The sequence below is a fragment of the Oreochromis niloticus genome, linkage group LG16, assembly GCF_001858045.2.
Source record: "Oreochromis niloticus isolate F11D_XX linkage group LG16, O_niloticus_UMD_NMBU, whole genome shotgun sequence".
NCBI classification, from domain to species: domain Eukaryota; kingdom Metazoa; phylum Chordata; class Actinopteri; order Cichliformes; family Cichlidae; genus Oreochromis; species Oreochromis niloticus.
Window position 1 is genome coordinate 20,292,891 of NC_031987.2, and position 24,258 is coordinate 20,317,148.

General features: G+C 41.0%; 2 protein-coding genes across 2 annotated transcripts in view; one reads left to right on the top strand and one right to left on the bottom strand.

The window, feature by feature from the left end:
* The window catches only part of col4a2 (collagen, type IV, alpha 2), a 65,738-nt gene extending 49,272 nt beyond the window's left edge, over window positions 1-16,466 (top strand). The window contains exons 20-48 of the mRNA XM_005457862.4: window positions 1,380-1,529; window positions 1,615-1,686; window positions 1,777-1,928; window positions 2,020-2,092; window positions 2,224-2,330; window positions 2,496-2,679; window positions 3,071-3,115; window positions 3,390-3,464; window positions 3,550-3,648; window positions 4,085-4,306; window positions 4,389-4,550; window positions 4,634-4,804; window positions 4,913-5,056; window positions 5,137-5,262; window positions 5,357-5,538; window positions 6,543-6,606; window positions 6,712-6,786; window positions 6,888-6,995; window positions 7,093-7,200; window positions 7,286-7,357; window positions 7,702-7,827; window positions 11,146-11,262; window positions 11,373-11,534; window positions 12,696-12,794; window positions 12,912-13,058; window positions 13,144-13,260; window positions 13,533-13,724; window positions 14,261-14,550; window positions 15,211-16,466. Coding sequence (XP_005457919.1) covers window positions 1,380-1,529; window positions 1,615-1,686; window positions 1,777-1,928; window positions 2,020-2,092; window positions 2,224-2,330; window positions 2,496-2,679; window positions 3,071-3,115; window positions 3,390-3,464; window positions 3,550-3,648; window positions 4,085-4,306; window positions 4,389-4,550; window positions 4,634-4,804; window positions 4,913-5,056; window positions 5,137-5,262; window positions 5,357-5,538; window positions 6,543-6,606; window positions 6,712-6,786; window positions 6,888-6,995; window positions 7,093-7,200; window positions 7,286-7,357; window positions 7,702-7,827; window positions 11,146-11,262; window positions 11,373-11,534; window positions 12,696-12,794; window positions 12,912-13,058; window positions 13,144-13,260; window positions 13,533-13,724; window positions 14,261-14,550; window positions 15,211-15,465 — 3,896 coding nt within the window. The 3' untranslated portion in view covers window positions 15,466-16,466. The remainder of the gene's footprint in view (window positions 1-1,379; window positions 1,530-1,614; window positions 1,687-1,776; window positions 1,929-2,019; window positions 2,093-2,223; window positions 2,331-2,495; window positions 2,680-3,070; window positions 3,116-3,389; window positions 3,465-3,549; window positions 3,649-4,084; window positions 4,307-4,388; window positions 4,551-4,633; window positions 4,805-4,912; window positions 5,057-5,136; window positions 5,263-5,356; window positions 5,539-6,542; window positions 6,607-6,711; window positions 6,787-6,887; window positions 6,996-7,092; window positions 7,201-7,285; window positions 7,358-7,701; window positions 7,828-11,145; window positions 11,263-11,372; window positions 11,535-12,695; window positions 12,795-12,911; window positions 13,059-13,143; window positions 13,261-13,532; window positions 13,725-14,260; window positions 14,551-15,210) is intronic.
* A 261-nt stretch (window positions 16,467-16,727) lies between these two features.
* Window positions 16,728-22,822, bottom strand: rab20 (RAB20, member RAS oncogene family). The gene is made up of 2 exons (XM_003452930.5): window positions 22,392-22,822; window positions 16,728-17,735 (listed from the first exon to the last, which is right to left on the bottom strand). Exons 1-2 carry the CDS (start codon window positions 22,579-22,581, stop codon window positions 17,143-17,145), a joined length of 783 nt encoding a protein of 260 aa, XP_003452978.1. The 5' UTR covers window positions 22,582-22,822; the 3' UTR covers window positions 16,728-17,142.
* Window positions 22,823-24,258: the final 1,436 nt, after the last annotated feature.

Sequence of the window (24,258 nt, forward strand, 5' to 3'; positions counted from 1 at the left end):
CACGTTGTTTGTAAGACTCATAAGTAGTTTCCCCTTTCACGTCATATGGAGAAATAAAATGGCTAAAAGCTCCACCTCTACCACCTTCACCTTCACCCAGTTACAGTAGTAGTACTAGTTTCCCAGGCCTTGTTGGAGTTGCGTTTCCTCTGTGGAGGAACCATCTGTCAAAATCTGCCTAACTAGTGACTTTGTGGTGACTCACATTTTCCCCTTGGGCGTAGCCTAAGCAGAAAAAGATGGGAATGGGTTAACCTCCACTTGCCTTTTGATGACAGCGTTTCCTACTTCATACTTCAGAAAACTGTCTGCCCTGCTGTGCTCACTTCTGAAAAGTAGCGTCAATCAAAATGAGTGATTTCGTCTCAGTACTTCGGATGAAGGACGAGATATAAATGGCCATGCAGTCCAGGTCTCTTTCACTGAGCCAAAATGCAGAAGCAGTGTGTGAAGAACTAAGTACACCCAATGATTCAGTAAACCAAAGTCATGCAGCCATGCTCTTTTTAGAGAGAAAAGCATTCTCCTGGCAACTGTCCCAAAGAAACCTGCAGTCTTTTTCTTATTCTACTGTCATGAACTTTATCGGCTAACATGCTAACTGAGGTCTGTGGAGGCTGAGCTCTTGGGTTTGTTTGATTCTCTGAGCATTGCATTCTGACATTCGGGTTAATTTGCTGGCTCCTGGCTACTACTTACCTTTGTAATTCCTATGGAGGCAGTAAGGTTGTACTTAGTTCTTCACACAGCAGCTTTTGCTTTCATGGTGTAGGTTTTGTTAAATAAATAAAAATGCGCTGTAATACATGCTATGTTGTTGTTCATCTCTGGTTGTATATAAATCAATCTGGAAAGCCCTGATTTTTATCATGTCCTGATACTTAAAACTTAAACTTGGAAAATATCTGGGGGGGGTTTTTTACATATGAAACTACCAGGTAACCCTATGTGACGCTATAGGCTGAGAGTTCCTTGTTTGACTTTCCAAAGTTAATAGAAATTGGAATGATTTAAACCAGGGGTGCCAAACTCCAGGCCTCGAGGGCCGGTGTCCTGCAGGTTTTAGATGTGTCCTTGATGCAACACAGCTGATGTAAATGACTAAATGACCTCCTCAACATATCTTGAAGTTCTCCAGAGGCCTGGTAATGAACTAATCATTTGATTCAGGTTTGTTGACCCAGGGTGAGATCTAAAACCTGCAGGACACCGGCCCTTGAGGTCTGGAGCCTGACACCCCTGATTTAAGCTACTTTAACACTACATTTGTACCACTGTGATAGGAGGCGTGTGCCGATGTCAACAAATGCAACTCAAACTCCTGGACTGTTGTTATAGCAGCAGAAATAACTTCTGAAAATGTCGTTTGTCTCCATCAGCCTTCGTTTTTTTCGGGCCAGAAGGTTTTGGTGGAGATAAAGGAGACAAGGGCCAACAAGGTGAACCAGGACGCCCTGCTCTCAGTGCAGGACCACAAGGAGTCAAGGGGCGCAACGGGGAGATGGGCCCTCCTGGACCAAAAGGGACATGTGAGTGAATCAGGTTACTTTTATTGTTGTCTCTGTTTGTAAAATCTGTTACGTCTTTATGTATTGTACTTTTATTTGCATCTAGGGGGAGAGTACCACAAGGGAGCCCGAGGTGAGGGAGGAAGGCCCGGGAACGCAGGCTCCAAAGGACCAAAAGGTGAAGTAGTAGTTTTCTAAACTGTTAATATTATAAATGAATAAAAAAGCTGTCATATAATCAGAACAATTTCCTCCTTTGTACATTTAGGTGATCATGGAGAATGTCAGTGCAACGTTGTAAATGCTATACCTGGTTTACCCGGCCGTCCTGGTGATCCTGGCGATCCTGGGATGACTGGAGAGTTCGGTCAGGAAGGTGATCCAGGAGATCCAGGTCTCCAAGGAGACGAGGGGTTCACAGTAAGGCAAAATAAAGAAAAGCCTGTAGAAAATAAGACAAACCCCCCAATTATTTCCTTATTCCCCTCCGCTTTGCTCTCTTGTGCTATAGGGAGTTCCTGGGCTCGATGGTTTGCCAGGCCCAAGAGGTCGTAAGGGGGACACAATTATCGCCAAAGAGAAAGGTGCCTCTTATCTTATTTTTGTCTTATTTCAGATCAACATTAGAGTTACAAGTGAGCAATAAAAGAAATACCATGTTTATTTGTGTTTGTGATTGTTTGCATGCCTGGCAATGTCTTTGTATTCCCAACAGGACATCATGGTGACCCAGGAGATTCAGGAAACGATGGTGAGCCAGGAGCACCTGGGGCTCCAGGCACAAGAGGTCAGGCTGGTTTGCCTGGCAACCGAGGTTCTCCAGTGAGTCCATCACTATTTCACATTGTCTTTAACTTTAAAAAAATCGCCTACTCTGTGATTTGCATCTTATCCTAAACTACTTGTTGCTCATTTGTTCCCTTTACTTGCCTCACTTGAGTACCAATAATCTTAAAATGCAGTGATTGTGATGGTCCATATAAATAGGGAGAAGGACCCAGGGGAGAACGTGGAGACAAAGGTTTCCCAGGTATTTCTGGTCGACCGGGTGCAGTAGGGCTGAGCGGAGAACCAGGTCTAAATTTTGAGGGTGTCAAAGGTGTGCGTGGCTTACCTGGTGACGACGGTCTCGCTGGCTATGATGGAAGTCCAGGAACACCAGGCAGTCCAGGTAATGAGCTGCCTCCTTACCTACTTTTATTCTGTCTTATTTGTGGTGTTGCATATATCTCCTCTAAGGCTTTGTCTCCTTACAGGCATTTGACTCATTTTCACTCTACTAAATATTACATTTTATTTTGTCTTTTTTAAAATATTCTCTTTTGTCACTTAATGCAAGGAAGTAAAATGGGAATGACAATTAATGGCCGGTGTTTAAAAGGGGACGATGCATTTCCATTTGATTGACTTTTCTTTCTTTGCCTCCTGCTATCTCTTTGTTGCAGGAGCTCCATCTCTCAAACCAGCTGCAGCTGAGCTTGTTTGAGATAATGCTTGTGCTTTTGAATAACTCTTATTTCGAATGCCTCTCTCTTTCATTCTCCCTCATTTGCAACTGAAAGGCGGCTGTAGTCTGACAGGAGGAGAAGGACAGGTGGATGTAACAGGTAGCTGGTATAACAACGTTTTCACCTTATTGCTTCGATTGTGACTACTCTGTTGTGCTTTGCTTCTAGGTTATTTGTCTGGGATGCATGATGAATTATGAAATGTTTAAAATATTTCAGTGTGTCAAAACACCAGCTAATGTAAGGATAAAGATAAAACCCTTCACGCTGGGCAGCAGTAAAAGTTCACCTTCACCAAAGTAGTTCTTTCTAAACACTTTGACGCACAATCAAAATCTTGTCCTGAATATCGTGTTTGTTATTTTCTTCTCAGGCCTTTGTGATACATTTGTAGGACCTCCTGGATCACCTGGACTTCCAGGGCCTACTGGATTACCAGGAGTTAAAGGTAAAATATCAAGACCCTGATGCTATGATTTGTTCCTTGAGGGGGAACTATGTTTTGATAACTTTTTTTATGCTCGATCCAACAGGTTTTCCTGGCCAAAAAGGACCACTGGGTGTCTATGGAGTAAGGGGAACGAAAGGCGAATTAGGAGATCAAGGCATTGGTGGCCGCCCTGGACCACCAGGTGAAGACTGATAAGAAAATTCCAAGGGCCAGTTTTAGTAACAATATACACTTGCACAAAACCCTCTTTTGTTGTCGAAAGGCTACTGTTGGTACTTCCTTAAGAGGCATAGTATCAGTCTTTTAGTTTCTTTGAACTCATTCTCTCATTGGGTTTTTGACCCACTGATTTGAGCTGCTTTTTGTTCATTGCATTGGTCGCTGTTGATGAACTTGCTATGACTTTATTAATTAGTGCATTTTTAGGAGATCACCCACAGACCTTTGCACCAACAGCCCTTTTTTTTTTTTTTTTTTTTTGAGATTGTACTGTAGCATCATGCTAATTTTCCCCGCTTAGTAAATCTGGCCTCAACTGTGCAATAGTCCTGTAGATAGAACTGTTCTAATCCTTGGTTGAAATATTATCTTTAGTCTTTTATTGGTTCTTTAAACAGGTTTTACTGGCCCTCGTGGAGACTTGGGAATCCCAGGCACAAAAGGTTCCGTAGGAGTCCCCGGCTTATCCGGTATGTCTGGTCGGCATGGAACACAGGGTGAAAAGGGTGTTCATGGAGAAATCTTGAATGCAATGCCTGGACCACCCGGAGACCCAGGACTGCCTGGACTTCGAGGTATTAAAGGGCCTTTGGGACAACAAGGAGAACCAGGTTATCCAGGTAAGCAGTTTCTGTTTTTCATTTTTTCAAATCCCTAATTTGAGAGGTATGATTCATGGTTTATATCCATCTACTTGTCCAGGAATGGGTGGCATGCCTGGTATGACTGGCTTCAAGGGTGAGGTTGGCCCTCAAGGGCTGCTGGGGGAGGAAGGAAAGCCTGGACCAGATGGCAATTTTGGCTATCCTGGTGATCCTGGGAGGACAGGTCCCCGGGGGCTACATGGTGCAGTTGGACACCCAGGTTAGAAGAATATACACACAGGAGTACATTTCCACAAATCTTCACATTTATGTCTGACATCCCTCTTATGTCTTGTTCTCCAGGTTTAACTGGAGAGAGGGGAAATGAAGGAGACCCAGGTCCTCCAGGACCTATTGGCTTAAAAGGGATCCCAGGGGAATATGGAAATGATGGCGTCGTCGGAGAGAGTGGTCCACCCGGTGATCCAGGATTTCCTGGTTTAAATGGACGCCCTGGCGTTTCAGGAATGAAGGGTTTGTTTCTTAATTAATCAAATGCTTAAAACCATAAAGAAACAAAAAATAAAGTATGTGAACATGCCCACCATTTGTCAAAATGTTCTGTGGTTCCTCCCTTTCAAGGATACAAAGGGTCACGTGGCATGTCAGGCTTTGAGGGTCGTAGTGGTGATCTCGGATTGAAGGGCCACAGTGGACTGAAAGGAGAGACAGGACTGCAAGGCGAAGAAGGCCCAAAAGGAATAAAAGGCCTAGGTGGAGAAAAAGGTGAGACTGGCACCTGTAGATTTCTTGAGCTGTTTTGAAACTGGACAAAAACTCAATAACTGACCACAACTGTCTGCTAGGTGATCGTGGTCTGACAGGACCTCCTGGGGAGAAACCAAAAATTCCTCCACAGATGCTTGTTGAAATGAAAGGACTCAAGGGAGAGGATGGACCTATAGGAAATCAAGGTTTCATTGGGCCAAGAGGTGTGAAGCTCAAATCAAAATTAAATTCCTCCTTTCGTCTCAGTTCCTCTGCTCTCTCGCCCCTAACTTTGTCACATCTTACTCTTTTCCAAAGGTTCTAAGGGTTTTCCCGGTGTGCCGGGGGAGGAGGGAACCCATGGTTTCCCTGGGGACCCCAGCAATGAGAAAGGATATCAAGGAGATCCAGGTCCACAGGGGTTACCAGGAATCAAAGGAATGCCAGGGATACCTGGAAACCGAGGAATTACTGGTTTCGGGGGAATGCCCGGTGTAAAGGTGAAACTATTAATAAAATGAATATAATTCAGTTATCAAGGGACAACATCCAGGTCTGAGTGAAGAAGTCTTCCAATAGTCACTTGAGGAAGGCTCTAAAGCAAGTCAGCTGAAGTAACTGACTAATTGGAATGTCCAACTTTATCTCTATGAGACATCTATGCAGCGCACCTTACACTTTGCTCGTGCTGTACATGAACATGCTATAAAGTATGCGTCTGTTAAACTCGCTGATATTTCCTGCACTCAGCTAAGTTGTGAAAAAAAAAGTTTGAAACTGCAGACTTAACACTAGCATCCCTGGCTCTAAAAAAAAGTATCCCCATGCGCTAGAGTACAGGTGCTGTAAAAGGCCCGTTCAGCTCATCATGCACTGTTTTCACCACGGCTAGTGCTAGCAGCAGTTGCTAGCAGACAATGCACCTTACGTCAGCAGTGCTGAAGCCAGTCCCTATATAAAGATTTTATTTCACAGTAACACGATCAAGCCCTGTCTGTGTTTTAGCTCTATGTAGCCACAGAACACCCCCACTCCCACCACATCAGTGCTAAACAGCAGACAGGTGCAGCTAGATTCTAGTAGGTGGATATAGTGGAGCAGTTAGCAGCTAAAAGCTAACATTCCCTAAACTTCCTATAGAAGTAGTATTTCTCCAAAGAAAAATAATGTTTAAAAGTTTTGTATAAGTGAGTGTGATTTAGAGACAGTGAGGCCAAAGGATACTATTGGAGTGCAATATAAAAAAACGTGTAAAGTGATCCAGGATAAACTGATCCAGGATAAAGTCTAGTAATGTGGCTTGACCCTCTCATCTTTACAATTGTTTTTCCTCTATCTTCCCTTCCTGAATGGTTTGAGAACTTCTTTAAATCCTAAATGTAAATTTTCAGCTTCGTCTGTAAAAATTCATTTTTTTACCTGCATGTTCAGCACATTTCTTTTCTCGCAGACATCATTCCTGTGTGTGCATATGTTTTTAATTGTACACATATAACCTTTTTAGGGAACTAAAGGGAGTCCTGGTGCCTATGGCTCATCGGGTGAAAAAGGAAAGAAGGGAGACAAAGGTACAACCAGGAACTTTAATTTCATACATTCTGAGATTTAAATACCGATTATAGTGATCATGAGGGAAATTCGTATTTGGTGTTAAATTGTAATAAATGTCATAGGTGAGAAAGGCCCTCGTATAGATCTTCCTGGAGTTCCTGGATTGAGAGGAGAGGAAGGATTTCCAGGAGAGCCAGGTACAAACTGTAGCTCATCAAATTTCTTCTTTTCTTGTTTTGATTAGCAATTGTTAACAAGTGATGGTCTGAAATTAAATGATTTAATATCCCTCTTAAAGGCCAGACAGGACTAACTGGAACGACTGGGGACAGAGGCATACCTGGCTTTGAAGGTATTAAAGGCATGAAGGGAGAGGCAGGCATTCTGGGATTACCAGGATTTCCAGGTAGAACACATACTCACACTGACCACCTTATTGTACAGTTCTGAATGCTAGATATTATATACGCATGACACTGCATTTACATGTATTTATTTTGTAGGATCAGATGGGCAGAAGGGAACTTCTGGTAATCAAGGTCAAAAGGGCCTTCCAGGGACTCCTGGGCAAGAGGGCCAACCAGGCATTCCTGGCTTCCGGGGAGTCAAAGGTATCAGATAACTGTCCTGTTCTTTCTCTTCAAACTACATGCCTGTTTTCTCCAATATTATTCTGTACTATGAAAATGTGTACAGGTCTTCCTGGCCCAAAAGGTCTTGATGGATTAGATGGATTGAAAGGACAGAAGGGTTTCACTGGAACACCAGGTACTGTTTTCCAAGAATTCATGGACATTTTTTCCCTGTGTGCAATGCTAAAACATATAGAGTATAATACCTCTACTGGAATATACCACTAATATTTCAAAATAAAGGTCAACCACTACTTCAGATACACAAAGGATAGTGGATAAAGAACATCCAAAATAGCAAAAAAATAGCATCACAAGCTGGGGGTTAGACTCTAAACATAATATCAAAATGTGTCTTTGTCTTTCATTGGTTGTGTATTCATAGACATTAGAGCAACAATTAAATCCATCCTAAGCAGTCTTGCTTTTTCTGTGTTGCAAAGACTTTAGTAACCCCACATTCCTGGCTTTTTCCATCAGGGCCAAACATCACTGGACCTGCTGGGGAGACGGGAATTAAAGGACAGAAGGGAGACAGCGGTGACCCTAATAACCAGCCAGGTCCTCCAGGTGCACTGGGTTTGAAAGGCTTCCAGGGACCTCAAGGTTAGTCTCTACCGTCATGCATTGATAAGGCCCATTTAGACAAGAGAGCATCCGCCTGCAGAGTCAAGTCAAGTCAACTTTATTTATATAGCACATTTAAAAGACATCAAGTGTCGGCCAAAGTGCTGAACAGAGTGTTAATATAATGAAAGAATTAAAGTAGAAAGAAAACATTTAAAAAAAGAATTGTAAGACAAGTAAGAGTATATAGCATATAATGTACATGCAAATATGCACATACATATACAAAATTGTACACATTCGCGCACAAACACAAAACATCCAATAAGATAAGAGACCAAATAGATAGAATAAAAAGGATATCAAGGAGATCCGAAAGCCTTGGAAAATAGGTCGGTCTTGAGATTCGATTTAAAAACTCCTAAGGATGAAGAGGATTTTATGAAGGGGGGAAGACTATTCCAGAGTCTCGGGGCGGCAATGGAGAAAGCCCTGTCACCTCTAGATTTGAGCTGGGAGCGTGGAACTGATAGAACCATCTGACTGGAGGAGCGCAGAGATCGAGTGGGTAAGTGCAGGCTAAGAAGATCTGAAATGTAACCTGGAGCCAAACCATGGAGAGCTTTAAAAACAAATAGAATCGATTTTAAGGTTTTACTGTGTTTAACTGGTAGCCAATGTAGAGATGCGAGTACCGGGGTAATATTCTCTCTCTTTCCAGTACCCGTCAAGAGCCTTGCGGCTGCATTTTGAACAAGTTGCAGGCGGGTCAGGCTTGAGTGACAAATACCTAAGTAGAGACAGTTACAATAGTCAATACGTGACGATATGAAAGCATGGATAACAGTTTCCAGGTCTTTAGATGACAGGATATTTTTGAGTTTAGAAATGCTCCTGAGTTGGAAAAAACTGCCACGAACAACTGAATTTATTTGCTTGTCCAGCTTGAGAGAGGAATCAAAAATGAAACCAAGATTCTTTTACATGGGGATGTACATTAGCTGATAATGGGCCCAAATTGTTTCTTATGAGACTAATAGAGTCCTGCTTACCAAAGATTATAATGTCGGTTTTGTCATGATTTAGTTTGAGAAAGTTCAGAGACATCCAACAATGTATGTCACTAAGACACTCTGAGACTTTCTGCAGTGTACTATCAGCACCTGGTTTTAGAAAAAGGTAGAACTGTGTATCGTCTGCATAAGAGTGATAAGAGATCTGGTGTTTCTGAAAAATGGAGCCTAATGGGAGCATGTATAAGGAGAATAAGACAGGGCCCAAAATAGAGCCCTGAGGTATTCCACAAGTGAGTGTAGCTGGGGAAGAGTATTTGTTACTCAGCATCACAGAATATGTTCTGCTCTCTAGGTAAGAGGCAAACCATTTTAGAGCAGAGCCTTGAATGCCGACACATGTCTTTAGACGGTTTAATAGGGTTGTGTGGTCGACAGTGTCAAATGCTGCGCTCAGGTCTAAAAGGATTAAAACTGTACTTTTTCCAGAGTCAGCAGCTAAAAGCACATCATTGAACACCTTCAGCAGAGCAGACTCTGTGCTGTGGGAGGCCCTGAAACCAGACTGATATTTGTCCAGAATATTATGCGTGTCTAAGAATGAGGATAATTGGTGGAGGACAATCTTCTCAAGAACCTTAGACAAAAATGGCATTTTAGAGATTGGTCTAAAATTGCCAAGAACTGACGGATCTAAACCAGGTTTTTTTTAGAAGCGGCTGGACAACAGCTTGTTTAAACAAGTCAGGAACAGTTCCATATGAGATACTGCCATTTACAATAGCAAGGATGTTGGGGCCAACTGTCTTCAGCACATCTCTGAGAAATGGTGTAGGTAACATATCCAAGGGGCACGTAGTTGGTTTCATGTGCATTATTATATCAGTGAGATGGGATAATGAAACCGGTTTAAATTCTGAAAAAAGGAATGAACATGTGGGTGGTTCAGAGGGGTCTTGGGATGGGAGCGGGATATGTGCTCGGATATCATTAATTTTCTCAGTAAAGAATTTTTGAAAATCCTCAGACGTGTGTGGGACAGTCTCAGATATGACTGATGTGGTGGGCTGCAAGACAGAGTTGATTGTATTGAATAAAACTTTGGGATTACCAGACTTCTTATTAATGATCATGGAGAAATAATTTGCTCTTTCTACCTTGATGGTGTGCTGATAGTTATTTAAACAATCTCTAAACACTTGATAAGAAACGTGGAGCTTATCTTTCTTCCATTTTCGTTCTGCTTTCCTGCATTCCTGCCTGACGGCACGAGTGACCTTTTTAAGCCAAGGCTGAGTTTTAAATGTTTGCTGTCTACATTTTAAAGGAGCAACTGAGTCCATTATGTTGGTACAAACACAATTAAAACATGCAAGAAGCTCATCAGGATTATTGCTATGAGGAGAACTCTCATCAAAGGTGGCTAAAGGAGATGCAGCAAAGACAGCTGAGAATCGGGGAGCAGTTTCAGGTGTTATAGGGCGTATAAGAGAGGGGGCCTGGATTTGTTTGGAGGATGAATGAGGGGTGGGAATATTAAACAAAATTAAATTATGGTCAGACGGACACACATCAGTCACTGAGAGCCCAGATGACAGGATGAGGTCAAGAGTGTGGCCCTGCTTGTGTGTAGGGCCGTTGACAGACTGGGTCAAGTTAAATGAGTCCAAGAGTTGTAAAAACTCCCTAACCAAAGGTTTAGAGGGGCAACACATATGGATATTGAAGTCGCCAAGGATTAGAAGCCTATCAGTAGTTGGCAATGTCACAGATAGAAAATCCGAAAATTCCTTAATGAAGTCTTTGTGAGGAGGCCTATAAACTAGAGCACAGAGTATAGGAGAGGATAGATCCAGCATAAAGAGTTGCAGTTCAAAACTGGTGTAGACACTTCTGGGTAGCATTCTACATTTAAAGTGATCTCTGAAGACTGTTGCCAGGCCGCCTCCACGACGGCAGGTCCTAGGTGTGTTGAGGAAGTTACAGTTTTCAGGAGTCAGTTCCACAAAAGCATCTAGATCATCAGTGGGTAGCCAAGTTTCAGTAATAAAGAGAAAGTCCAAGCCATGAGAAACAAACAGGTCACAGTATAAAAGTCTTGTTCACCACGGACCTTGCACTGATTAATGCCAATTTAAGTGGCAAATAAAAGCCGTGCTCGGAGGCTAAGACTGTAAAAATTAAATACTTTAGTGAGAGATTAAAACAGAGCTACGCACGGAGAACACGCACACACGGAGAGCAGCGGCAGAAAGACGCCAGCGTACGCTCAGAGGTTATCATAATCTTGTAATACAATTCAGCTTTCTTAAACCTGACACAATCCCATGTTTCATCCATTCAGGTGATCAAGGACAACCTGGCCCTGCAGGATTCCGTGGCCCCCCAGGATCAAATGGGACCCCAGACAGAAAGGGACCTAGTGGGGACCCTGGCTTTGCTGGACCTAAAGGATACCAAGGTAAAAAACATTCAGTTTTGTGAAAGGAAACCATTGTTATTTCACACCAGTATACTGGGATGCTTTGTGTTCAATTTATATTTATTAACCTGTATTGACGTATTTTCCAGGTTTCACTGGAAACAGAGGTTTTCCTGGTGTGGACGCTCCCCCAGGAGAGAAGGGTGTAACAGGAATAAATGGCTTTCCTGGATTCCCAGGAAGGAAAGGAATTAAAGGAGATCAAGGTCCAATTGGATACATAGGGTCAAATGGTATTTCTGGGAAGAAAGGTATGGATGAAATTAAAACATTTAACTGTGTTTAAATTAGTACTGCATGAGTGTACATGGTCAAATAATCAGCTAATAGAATTGCAACAGTATTATTTAATTTATAGAGTTTGTCAAAACAGTACAGTTTTGTATAAAAAAACCATTGTCACTGCACTCTTTGTGTCCTATGAAAAATTAAGCACACTGCAGTATTCGGTAGCTTGTACTTGAAGTATTTTTTCTGTGCAACGTTATCAGTCTCACACATTGCTGTGGATGACTTTTGGCCCCCTCTTCTTTATGTTGCTTCATTTCATTAAGGTTTGCAGGTATTCGTTAATGCAAAGCTCTCCATTTGTGTTGCCAACGGACCACCTTGATTATTTTCTTTTTTTTAGTTATTCTGCTGTAGCTCTTCTGGTTTGCTTGGTATATTGTCCTATTGCATGTCCCACTTTCAACCAAGTTTTAGCTGGTAGACGGATGGCCTCCACGTTGGACTCTAGAATACTTTGGTACACAGAGGAGTTCAGTGACTGAAAAGTAACAGGGTGACATGGCTGCAAAACAAGCCAGAATCCTCACCCCTCCACCACTGTGACTAACAGTGGGTATGAGGTGTTTGTGCTGATATGCTGGGTTAGGTTTTCATCAAATGTGGTGCCATGCATTATGGCCTTTTTCTAATTATTCTGTCATTAACTTTAACATTTAGCTTGCTAAATGAGGTCTGAGATGTAGTCTGGGTTTTTGGAGTTTCTCTAAGTATTGTACAGTCTGAAACAGGATAAAGTTGCAGGGATGCCCACTCCTGGGAAGATGGTGTTAACTCACACTCGAAACCCCCATTCCAGCAAACTGCCTAAATGTCTGCTTTTTAGAGGTGGTCACACTCCCCGGTGATCAGTTAATCAAGTGCATTTGCTACTTACCCTCCTAATTCCTATGGAAGCAGTTATGGTAGTCACAGCACTCCTGTGAAAACTTTCTTTTTCACATGACTATCAGTTTTTGGGGACGGTAGACTTCTTACTAGTAATTTAGGCCAAAGAAATACTATTGAATTACCTAAAACACACACAAGAAGCTTAAGTTACAAAAAGATAGTGGCAAAGATGCCCCATACAGTCCTGCTAAGGCATATTATGATGACCAATTTTATCTGCTTTTTTGTTACAGGAATGAAAGGAGAGCAAGGATTCATGGGATTACCTGGCAAGACTGGTGCAAAGGGAGGAAGAGGGCCAGTCGGTCCAAAAGGAAGCACTGGACTTCCAGGTTAATTATAGATTCATAATATACTAACTGACCTCTAAGTATCATACCCTGTATGGGTACATGTATGCTTTTTTCTTTTTGTCTTCACTGTTATAATATGAGCTATCTGTTTTACAGGTCTTCCTGGGCCTCCAGGAAACCGGGGTCCTCCTCCAGTTTCCATCAGAATTCCAGGAGAGAGGGGACCTCCTGGACCACAGGGTATCCAAGGACCCAAGGGGTATATAGGGGATCCAGGTCCAAAAGGTCCTCCTGGAGATCAAGGTTAGTTATTGTAAAACTTTTGCTGTTGACCATTCGTAAAAATTGTCTGGCTCAACTAATACATATAGATACTGTTTCTGTACAGGGTTCATGGGACCCATTGGACAAAAAGGAATGCCAGGGATCAGTGGTAGACCGGGAATCCCTGGATTGCGTGGCGAGGGTGGACAAAGTGGCCACCCTGGTCTACAGGGCATGGAAGGTGCGTCTGATACTCTCTGGTATTTTGGAATTAGCTTAAGAAAACCTGGATTAAAAGATTTAAAGTAGGTGCGAACTATAACATTGTGTGAATGTTGATTTAGTGAAAAAATGTCAAATGTCTGTTTGGATTATCGTAATATCTTAGCGTAGATGGTTATCAGGTCTTGAGGCCATATATGAAATATTTAATGTTTCAGGTATACTCAGTATGTGAATGCATCACCTCAGTAGGTTACAAGACCACTGAACGAACTCCTCATTCCTCATTAGGTCGCCACGGTAACCCGGGAATTTCCGGTTTACCTGGCATGCCTGGCCGCAGCGTCAATGTGGGTTACTTGCTGGTGAAACACAGTCAGTCCGATCAGATACCCATGTGTCCCGTGGGTATGGCTAAACTGTGGGATGGCTACAGCTTGCTGTACTTCGAGGGCCAGGAAAAGGCCCACAACCAGGACCTTGGTAAGTCATCCTAAACATGAAAATTACTCTGCATGTGTTAATGTGTGTTAAAGTTTTACTTGCTTCTTCGTGCTGTATGTTGTTCTTTACAACTGCGGCTGCATGTTTGTGGTCACTGTCACGCAGAAGCAATGTTTCACTATTTGTGTCACTTCCTGATGGTGGTGCATGATAGAAATGAACCTCTTGATTATTTTAAGGCTGCTTTTAAAATGTTGACCGACAGATTCTTTTAGATTTATTTAAAGCAGATTTAAAGCAAACTATTTAAAGCGTACCACACGGACAAAACCTTTCAAAGAAGAAAAAAATACCATCTTATTAACCATGACAGGTTCACAAGTTTATATATTTATATGATATGTAATAGCTTGATTTTTTTTTTTTTTTATCACTTGTGTGATGTGTAGTGATTTCATTTCTTTACATTTTGCTCCCAATGAGCCAATAATTATTGTAATTTTTTTTAAAGTGGTCTTGAGCAATAGTTTCCAGGTTTTCTGAAGGTCTTTCAAAGGGTTTTCTGTTTTTTCAAGGTTTGGCAGGCTCCTGCCTCTCAAAGTTCAGCACCATGCCCTTCCTCTACTGCAATCCAGGAGACATTTGTTACTATGCCAGCAGAAATGACAAATCCTACTGGCTGTCAACAACTGCCCCTATTCCTATGATGCCTGTAGAGGAAGGCGACATAAAACCATACATCAGCCGCTGCGCAGTGTGTGAAGCTCCATCAGTTGCAATAGCAGTGCACAGTCAGGACAACATCATCATCCCACAGTGTCCTGTGGGCTGGCGCAGCTTGTGGATTGGCTACTCCTTCCTCATGGTGAGTTTTAGGTTCAGGTTCCAGAAGTCTGATTTACAGTGTGTGTGTGTGGTATAATGTGCAGACAGAGAAGTTACACATTGTAGAGTAAATGTGGCTTTCTGAACCTTAAATCCAATTCCTAAACCACCTTAAACATGCATTTGTTGAAATAGCCAGCAGGGGGCGACTCCTCTGGTTGCAAAAAGAAGTCAAATTGTGCAGAAAAGTGTGAACTGTGACCTTAGTAAATACTTCTCTGTTACATTCATGGTCTGAATTTCTAGTTTTAAGTCTTATTAAAAGCAGCAGGATGTTTATTTTCTGAATTATGGCCCCATTCTTCACATATGACAAGAAATCAGGGTTTGAAATATGTTTAAATTCTATAATTAAAAGTCAGCATATGTAGGAAATATTTTTAATGCAACTTATTGATGTATTAGTGCATATATATATATATATATATATATATATATATCTTGTCCAACTTCTACAGAAATACACATAATTATTTCCCCAGTAACTGGTGTTGGCATCAGCCCTGGCCCCAAAACAATTGTATTGGTTGACTTTACTTTAATATTATTGGATTTGCTGACAGAGAAAACACATTTTCAGATGTTCAACTCGACTTCTCACCTGCCTGGTTAAAATTTCCTTTCACCTTTGTCCTTGCAGCACACCGCAGCAGGAAACGAAGGCGGAGGTCAGTCCTTGTCGTCGCCCGGTTCGTGCCTGGAGGACTTCCGCACAACACCATTCATCGAGTGCAACGGGGCCAAAGGCACTTGCCACTACTTTGCTAACAAGCAGAGCTTCTGGCTGACCTCCATAGATCAGGGGTTCCACTCTAAGCCGTCATCAGAGACGCTCAAAGCAGGCCAGCTCCTGTCACGCATCAGCCGTTGCCAGGTCTGCATGAAGAACTTGTGAAAGACTCAACAGCAGACTTCACATTGACAGCAGTCTAATACTAAAACCGATCAGATAACAGGGGATCCAGAAAATGTAGATCACTGTCAATGGGGAAACTGTTTCCCTGAGCCGCAGAGCTCAGATATGCAATGACTGATGATTGTGATGCCTCGAGCTTTGAGTTACACTGTAGATAAATAAGGAGAGGCCCCTCGGTGGGAACGGCAGTATTGTGGAAAAAAATCATCATCTTTGTGTTAAATGTAGTTTGGTGCTTAATTTTTTAACTTATTACCTCAGTTACTATGACACATTGTTAACTATCGGAGACCGTACACTACAGCTGAACCAAAGATGAACATATGTATGCAATGCTTAGTTTAACTACATGCTCTTATTGTTTAGGATTTAAAGCCCAACATAAAGACACTAACACTGCTTTTCAGCCACATGAAGGTGAGGAGGGTTTCATCGGAGCTCATGAACACATGTTTGTAGATACTTTTGAAAGGATTATCCTGCTTCTTTTCAGTTACTCTTACAAAGCAGAGTTTTATAAAATTACCATGCACCGTTAGCTTGTTTTATGCTTTTGTCAACTTCTGCAGAGCCACGTAACTTTTCCTGACGCGTTCGTACAATGCACTGATACCGTTTTTACCATCTGAATGAACTTGACCCCATCCCTGCAAGGTTTTTAAATGTCTATCCAATATAATACTACTTACATCATTTTCCTTTACACTTTTAGCCTCTGGATTACGCCATCAGGACAGAATGTAAACACAGAGGTCTGACCATAGCCGATCCTTGCTCCTTTCACTGACCCTTTGTTAGATAGGAGCGTTTTACAGAATTTAGAAAAGATTCTATTTCATCTACATGCACTTCTTAAGAAATAAACAGATTATTAGACCAGAAAAATACTGACAACATCTGATATAATTGTAATATAATTATGGTGTTTTTATAACATGATTATTTCATCGGATCGGAAAGATTAAATGTTGTTTGTTACACTTGTGTGTCATTGTCCTTCTGCATCTCACAAAGCAGACTGCAAAGTGCAAAATAAAAAATCTTTATTACGACAGAATGCTTAAAAATTCAAACAGCTGTATTTTTATTTATTTATTTATTTTTAAATACGTTCATTGAAAAGTTCCAAAAAGTGCAGATAAAATATAAAGATCAGTATCAACACTAGTGACAGAACTTTAAAGTCTGATTAATAATACCTTAAAATTCAGCATAAACAGTGCAACGTGCAGCCTAACTAGTTAGTGCTGTTACATGTGCGTGAAATTCTGGTGGCGAAACTCTGACAAACGGCAGTGACGGCCTTCTAATCTGTGTCGTCAGGAGCACGTTTGGGCTATTAGTGCAGTTCGAGTCATTAGAGTGGAAAGTTTCAGAAACAAAGAGTGATAATGCGCCGTGCATTTTATGTCCCTTCCTTACAAAGAAATATGGGAAAAATCTCTCTGGACACTATGATCTTCACAGCATCAGATGTGTGTTTTACCAAGAGGTCATTAACACGATTTGGTCTCAGTTAAGGCAAGAGGAAAAAAGGAAAGGAAAAGTACCATCACAGAATGCATTTGGTCGTCAGACTATCCTGGTGATTGCCTTTGGTTTAAAAATGAGCCTACAGGTGGCCTCCGCCTCCTCTTCCTCACCTCTCCTTGGCCCCTAACAGCAGCCAGATCTTCCCTTCTTGCTGCCGACCATCCTGCATTCCTCTAGATCCACAGTAGGAGATTGCTGATTCTCTTGCCTCTTCCTTAGAATGGAAGGCAGCACCAGATCAAACAGCGTCTCAAACAGGGTGTCCACATTATAACCGGTCTTGGCACTCGTCTCAAAGCACATCTTCTCTGCTGGCAAGCTACTCTTTTCCTCCAGGCCCTTATAGCGCAGTATTCTCCCATAAAGAGTCACTGCATCCTCATTGATCACCTGCTTGCGGAGCATCACGCCAGGTAGGGATGTAGGGGAGGCTGGCGGCGTGGGACAACCAGACGGCACCTCACACTCCTCGTTGCACTCAGTTCGGTCCTTGACCAGGCCATCTGAGTCCTGGCATAGCTGGGCTTTGGAGTCTGTGAGATCCGCCTTGTTTCCCACTAAGGCGTAGATGCAGTCATGGTTAGCGGTGTCAGTCAGGGACAGGAAGCGCTCCTCCAGCTCGGCTAGGCTCTGCCAGTTGGTGACGTCGTAAGTGAGGATGACTGCGGCTGCACCTCGACAGTACATGGATCCCAGACCGTGGAACTGTTCCCGGCCTGAGGAGACAAAGGCAGGTCAAAAGAGTCTGAGTACCGACTCAACTCGAGCACTCGTTTTTCAAAAAAAAGAAAAAAGATTTTCTGTACGAGCAACGGAAAGACATTGTGTGACAGTCAGCAGTTTGAAAACAGAAACAATCTTTGTTATTGAAATATGCAGAATGCTTGAAAGGGCGCATTGTGTGAATCCAGTGGACTGTGGGAACGTTCTGGTCACATACTCCGCTGTCACTGAGAAACACCTCACTAAATCTAACAAGTCTAATAAATCCTACTTTTATTTGAAGTTGTTTTTTTTAATTAACCTCTACAGACTTTAACAAAACCCTTCCCCACCAGGGGGCACTGTTTTACAAGTGGGTGCGCTGAGATATTTTAGGATCTTTGTTGTTGTTGCAGCTTTTCATATTTCTTCCTAGCCTAACCCACAATTCAAGGGTAGGAGGTCGACTAATTGTTGTGGTTTTTTCTTCATATTATTGTTGAGTCTTTACCTTAGAATGAAACTTGAGGCGACTGTTGGGATTTGGCGCTATATAAATAAAACTGAACTTAACTTCATTACTAGAGACTAGAAATGTACGTAACTAGATGTTTAAACATCGATGAACTTGCATAATTAATATTTGATTGAACATATTATTCTTATTTTATTATGGCAGAACGGCAGTTAGCGGTTCAAAGATAACTGCAGCCCCCTCTCTCTTCCTCTGATAGTTGTAAACAAGTGAGGGGAAAGTAAACAGATGACAGCCGAGCTGAACAGTGTGGTTCTGCATTACTTTGACATAAAAAATATGTTTGTATAAAATGGAATATGACAAAGCAACCAAAGCCAGGCTGCTTCGTAAGTCCAATGTTTGACAAAGGTATTAATCTGAAACTCCTCTTAAAAAGATCGCTGAGACCATTTTTTTTGTGTGTGTGGCTTTGGGGGGATTTTTCCATTCACAAACAGTCGTTTTATATCAGAATGCCAATCAGTCAACTCACAGGAGTGGGTGGATTTAAACGGCCTGGAATGTTTTGCTGCTGAAGGCAAATAATGCACTTTAACAGCACCACGATCTACTGCCTTAAAAGTTACCATCAAGAACAGTAACTGCCCCTATCAAACCCATTCATCCATCTTTTCTGCTTATCCAGTTCAGCGTCACGGTGAGGCTTGAGCCCATCCCAGCTATCACAGGCGAGAGCGCAGGGTAGATCCCGGACAAGTCGGATGTCGACCGCAGGGCTAACAAACCTGCCCACGCAGACACGGTGAGAACATGCAGACCTAGGACCTCCTTGCTGTTGCTTTGAGGTGAAAGTGTTAACCACCGTGCTTTGCAGCCTTTGTCAAACCATTTCAGGAAATAACTGAACATTCTAACCCTCACAAAGAAGGATTTATAGCAAAGCTGTTTTGTTAGCGTGCTTACTTAGCTATACAAAACCTGGAAACAGTATTTATGCATCTGCTGTGTTTTTTTATCAAGTGATTGATGATTTATTAGTTTGTTTTCCCTAGCCATCAATCCCAAAGTTAAAGATACTGATGACAGACTCGTATATGAAAAAGAAAAGCAGCAAACGGTACTTTTTTCTTTTTTCCCCCCTTCTCATTGACAAATAAACAATTCTTTTTCATGTCGTCAGCTCAAATGGCAGGAATGTACAACAACTTACTCAGCTCTCTTGCTACTCTGGGAAAATACTGCTACATGCAACTTTGGAAAAGACAGGTTAAAGCACGGGGACTCAATTCCTCCTGTCATAACTTCATCATGTGACTTTTAAGAGGAAGAGGCCAGGCAGCATGAAGGACCGCACACTAGAATGTAACTGAAAAGACTCTAGTAAAGAAGCAGCCAGCTTAGAGTTTTACAGATTAACAAAAATAAGGACAACAGTAGTCAGGACTTTCACACTATCACAGCTTTGGGGTGTATAAGGAAATATCTGCAACAACTGAAATGACTCAGCGCTAACTGCACTCAACAGGGACTTGACACAGAGGTCGTGGAGTTGGGGAGCACAGTCAGGAAATGGCTCACTGGTGACATGGCCATACTTTCCTTATCTCGATGGTTCACCAGCTCCATTTCTGTGAACTACATATTTGCCTAAGAAGGTTTGCCCTAATTCTTGTTTACACAACACTTGAATACAGTCAGCGCTGAGCTTATTCATCAGCAGTTACTGGATTGTTCCTGTCACGACCAACAGAAAAGGCCAAATGAGTTTATCTGAATACACTGTGACACAATATTCAATATCACAGAGAAAAGACAAGCTGGCTCTGCCTATGAGAAACCCTCGATAATGAAGGGTGTTATTTATTTGGTGCATTAATAAATGACAAATAATTGAAGAACTGACCTATATTTCACTTACTATTGTGCAGACAGAAATATAATGACTGACCTACATTTAACTCGGTCAGTAATCATTTTAGTTTAGTCAGCAGGAAAACTGTTGGAGTTGTACTAATAATGCTTTCATTTTCAGGTTAGAGAGTCACAATAAAAACTTTCCTTTTGATTTCAAATTAAAACTTCAGTGGCTGTTTGTCAAATAAGTGAACAATTTCAGACACAACATATAAAACAGAGGTGCCAAACATAAGGCTCAAGGTCCAGAATTGGCCTGCAAAACACTCCAATCTGGCCTATTGAACGGCTTTTGAAATTTGGAAGGATGACATCAATTTTAGACTTTAGAATTCTTTTTACAGCTTTTCCAACTTTAAAGAAAAGACGTTCCCATGACGATTCATACTACACCAATGTAAGTAAGTAATAGATACACAATGAAATAATAGAAAGCTATAGGGGTTTTTTTTCTTCAATATTTACTATACTAATTTCAGATTTTTACGTTGCGTTAAAAAAAAAAATTATCAATTAACAAAAATTTTTCTAATTTTCTAATTACAGGACAGTCTGCACACTGAGCTAATGGAACTTTTTCTGTAATTTTACACATTTATTTCTTAAAATTTAAGCCCAAAGCAGCATTTTTTTAATCAAACAGAAAAACTGAGATTTTTTTTTTCCAAAAGAAAAAAAAATAAAATCACAGTTCTTGTTCTTATGTTAAAATAGCTCAGTGATTAAATGTAAACTTGAACTTCTTTACACTGACAGAAAAGGGAGTTTCACTGGTCTTGCCCAACTAAAATCAATGTAAAATAAGTCTGACATTCCTCATATTAAATGTAAAGTTTAGTTTTCTGGTAAAAAATTACTATTAAGAAAAAAAAAAATACCCTCAGCACTGGAGCCCAAAGCATAATTGAACGCACACAGTCTAGTTTTAGGGGCTCCAAATTCATTTACACTTTTCCACCAAATCAGAAAAGCAGTGGTTGTAATTTCTTAATCCTCTATCCCACGTACAAATACATGTGACCATTTCTGCAGAAGTACCCAGATGATAGTTTCTCTATCGGGTCACACTCGTACAAATTGAGCAATACAAGTCAAGACAAAACATGCTTCTTTCCTTGTTCAGCACACAGGAGGTGAACATGGGAACTGATTTAAGAAATGGAGCATTTTTCAGTAAATTAGGACAAAGGCCAGCATGTAAAAACATGTGGGGTTTGTCCAGGGGGTGTTTGCCTGCATAGTGGGTGATTTTCTGGCAGCACCGTTGAGTTTTAAAGAGAGAAGTTGTTTTTTTGTGGGGTTTTTTGTGTGTGTGTGTTACTTTAAAAGGGATTAATCAGTTACATTCATTATTAATACAGTTTTGATTCTTCATGATTAAAATATCTGCCATTAGCTGTGATGATAAGAAACTAAAACTGATATTCTCTTGCTCTTTGAAAGCCCACTTATCAAAACAAAACAAAACAAACAAACCCAAAAAACTGGTTTGTTTTCCAGAATAGCTGACTGACAGATCTTTATGTCACAATTACCGTTAATATTGCATAATACCCAGAACAGATGTCCGTGTTTCTGATGTTGGTGGGACAATATATACCAAAGTTACTTCTTCAGGACTCCTCGTGGTTGAGATTCTCAAATAAATGAATAAATGAGAAATTAATCCCTACTTTTTGGTTTTTTTCCCCGAGGTATTTTTCTCCCTTGAGCCCAACTAACTGCAAAGATATCCTGGTGTCGCTTTTAATACATCATGCTTACAGTGCAGTATTGTGATAACATCATCATCATCGTGAGTAACGCATCATGATTGTACTGTAACATGAAATACTCCTTATCTTGATTTTTCTTTTTAATTTTATGGTATAAATCTCTTTAATATGTCACTTAAAAGTCGTATTTTCTTTAAATATTAAAGTAGTCCCATGAAGGGGAAGTGAAACTGACTTTTTTTCCATGCAGACCAAATGAAAACCCCACTTATTTCCTATCTACCCACAGATCAATAAATACCACGCTTATTTTTGAGGAACTCGGTCAGCTTTTACGATAAGATCGACTCTAGAAATATTTTTAAAAAGTGACTAAAGCGAATAAAAGTCAGACTAAAACCTTAGGCCGTCTGAACACACAGAGAGAGGTCACATGGCAGTGATTATCTCAGGTGAACAGATCATTCCTTATCAGGTAAACAGGCACTGAACCACGGGAAGGACGCACGATAAGAGTCTAGAGTAAACATTGGGAAAAGAAAGAAGAGTAAATGATGGATTACCAGCTGTGTCCCATATTGAGATATTGTAAGGTCCCCATTGTTTGAGGAAAAACGCCCCTCCGACGGTGCTGACGGTCTCTTTGAACTTCCTCTCCATGTACCTGTGGAGCAGCGACGTCTTCCCCACGTTCATGTCTCCCAGGAGAACAATCTTGACGTCGGGCTTCTTCATCTTCGACACCTCGGGCATGACGCTGGCTTGTTCGGGTCCCGCTATTTTATTTCTCTGCTGCTCGGAGCGAAGACGCGCTCTAGCTCGTGAAAAACATCGCAGGCTGGTCGCGAACTCCTCTGACAAACGCCATTTTCTGAACGAAAGTTCACTTCTGATAACGTGTCTATCCGGTGTTAGCTCATTCTCAAATCTGCTGTCCAAGTCCGAACTTCAAAAAGTCACTGAGGTAAAACAGGAAGTAGATGACGAGCCGCAGACCCGCGAGGAGAATTTGCTCCGAGCCGTGTCTGCCAGGTGGAGGAGGACGTGGGCGGCCTCTAGTGGACAGTGGGAACAAAACGACTATTTTCAAGTTTTTCAAGTTCAGTTATTATTATTATTATCATCATTATTATCATTATTATTATTATTATTATTAATAAACATAACCGTGCCTAAGTCAAATAAGTTGAGGTGTATAGGCGATATAGACTGCTGGGAAATAGTCATAAATAAAAACTACTTAGTCGATATTTGTATTATTAAAAAAGATTAAGTTCACATTTGCCTTAGAGGGCAGCCTCTTGAGTAGGACAATTTTCCACACAATGACGAAAAAAGGGACAGAGTTGCATTGAAACTACAAAGACCCCTGTCTGATTTTCTTATTCTTATTCTTTCATTAAAATGCACTGACAGCAAATACTACATAATATACTTCTCCTCAAAGCATTCCTAATGGTTGCAATTATGCCTTTAGTGTGGGGTTAGTAGCGGTCTCCAAGGCTTAAGTGTGATTTGAACGGTCAAGCCTGAAGGTTTTTTTATGCCTACCAGACAAAACCCAGGGCGAAAAGTAAAACTGGCTATAATTCCGATTTGTCATTAGTCGGTGGGCGGGTGTTAGTTTTCAAACTGAGCATAACACACATTCTTCTGGGATTTTACGCTCTCTTAGTGGTATACGTGTCGCTTAATTGTGTTTTTCTGTTAGTTTGGAGGATTAAAAAAATATATATATTCGTTGTTAAGCTGAGACAAATGGCTAAAAAATGCCAATGTGGTCTTTAAAATCTGGACCAAAAATATTATTATTGTTATCATTATTGTTATTATTATTATTATTAGCTGAGAAATAAATATTCATTCACTTTATGCCAATGGCCTGCCTAAAATGTAGACTGATATTTGTAAGAAAGTAAAAAGATATTCAATAATCTTGCAATCGTGTTTCTGCCTCGATTGAAACATGTGATCTGTTCATAATAAATATAACAATAACCAGAAGAAAGTTAGTTACATTTACAAATTATTTTAAATTATGCATTAAATCTATGAATTCAATTGTAGTTTTAAGGGTGATATTATATTTGTTTAGAAATGAAGACTTGATAAATAAAAATATGCTACATTTTCTACATAAAATACATTTTTACATGTTTCTTAAATTTGTTTTTTTGTGCTACAGAAATATGTGTGTATGGAATCTTATGCCTGACGGTTCACCTGTGTTCGCCTGTCACCACCTCTACACTTTCATAGTGAATAGTAGGACTGACCTCCTGAAGTTCTTTATGGCAGAGGGGTTGAATAATGAGTATTAAACAATACAAAACTTCTAAAAACAGATGCAAACGGACAATTATACTTGCAATATGGCTGAAAACCCCATTAAAACCAGCACAAATAGATGCAAACTGCAAATAAATTTAA

Excerpts from the sequence above, each read along its gene's own strand:
- rab20 (XM_003452930.5), bottom strand. The coding sequence starts at position 22,581 with ATGCCCGAGGTGTCGAAGATGAAGAAGCCCGACGTCAAGATTGTTCTC. Across the intron at positions 17,736-22,391 it reads CTCAATATGGGACACAGCTG|GCCGGGAACAGTTCCACGGT; the intron begins GTAATCCATCAT and ends TTGTCTCCTCAG.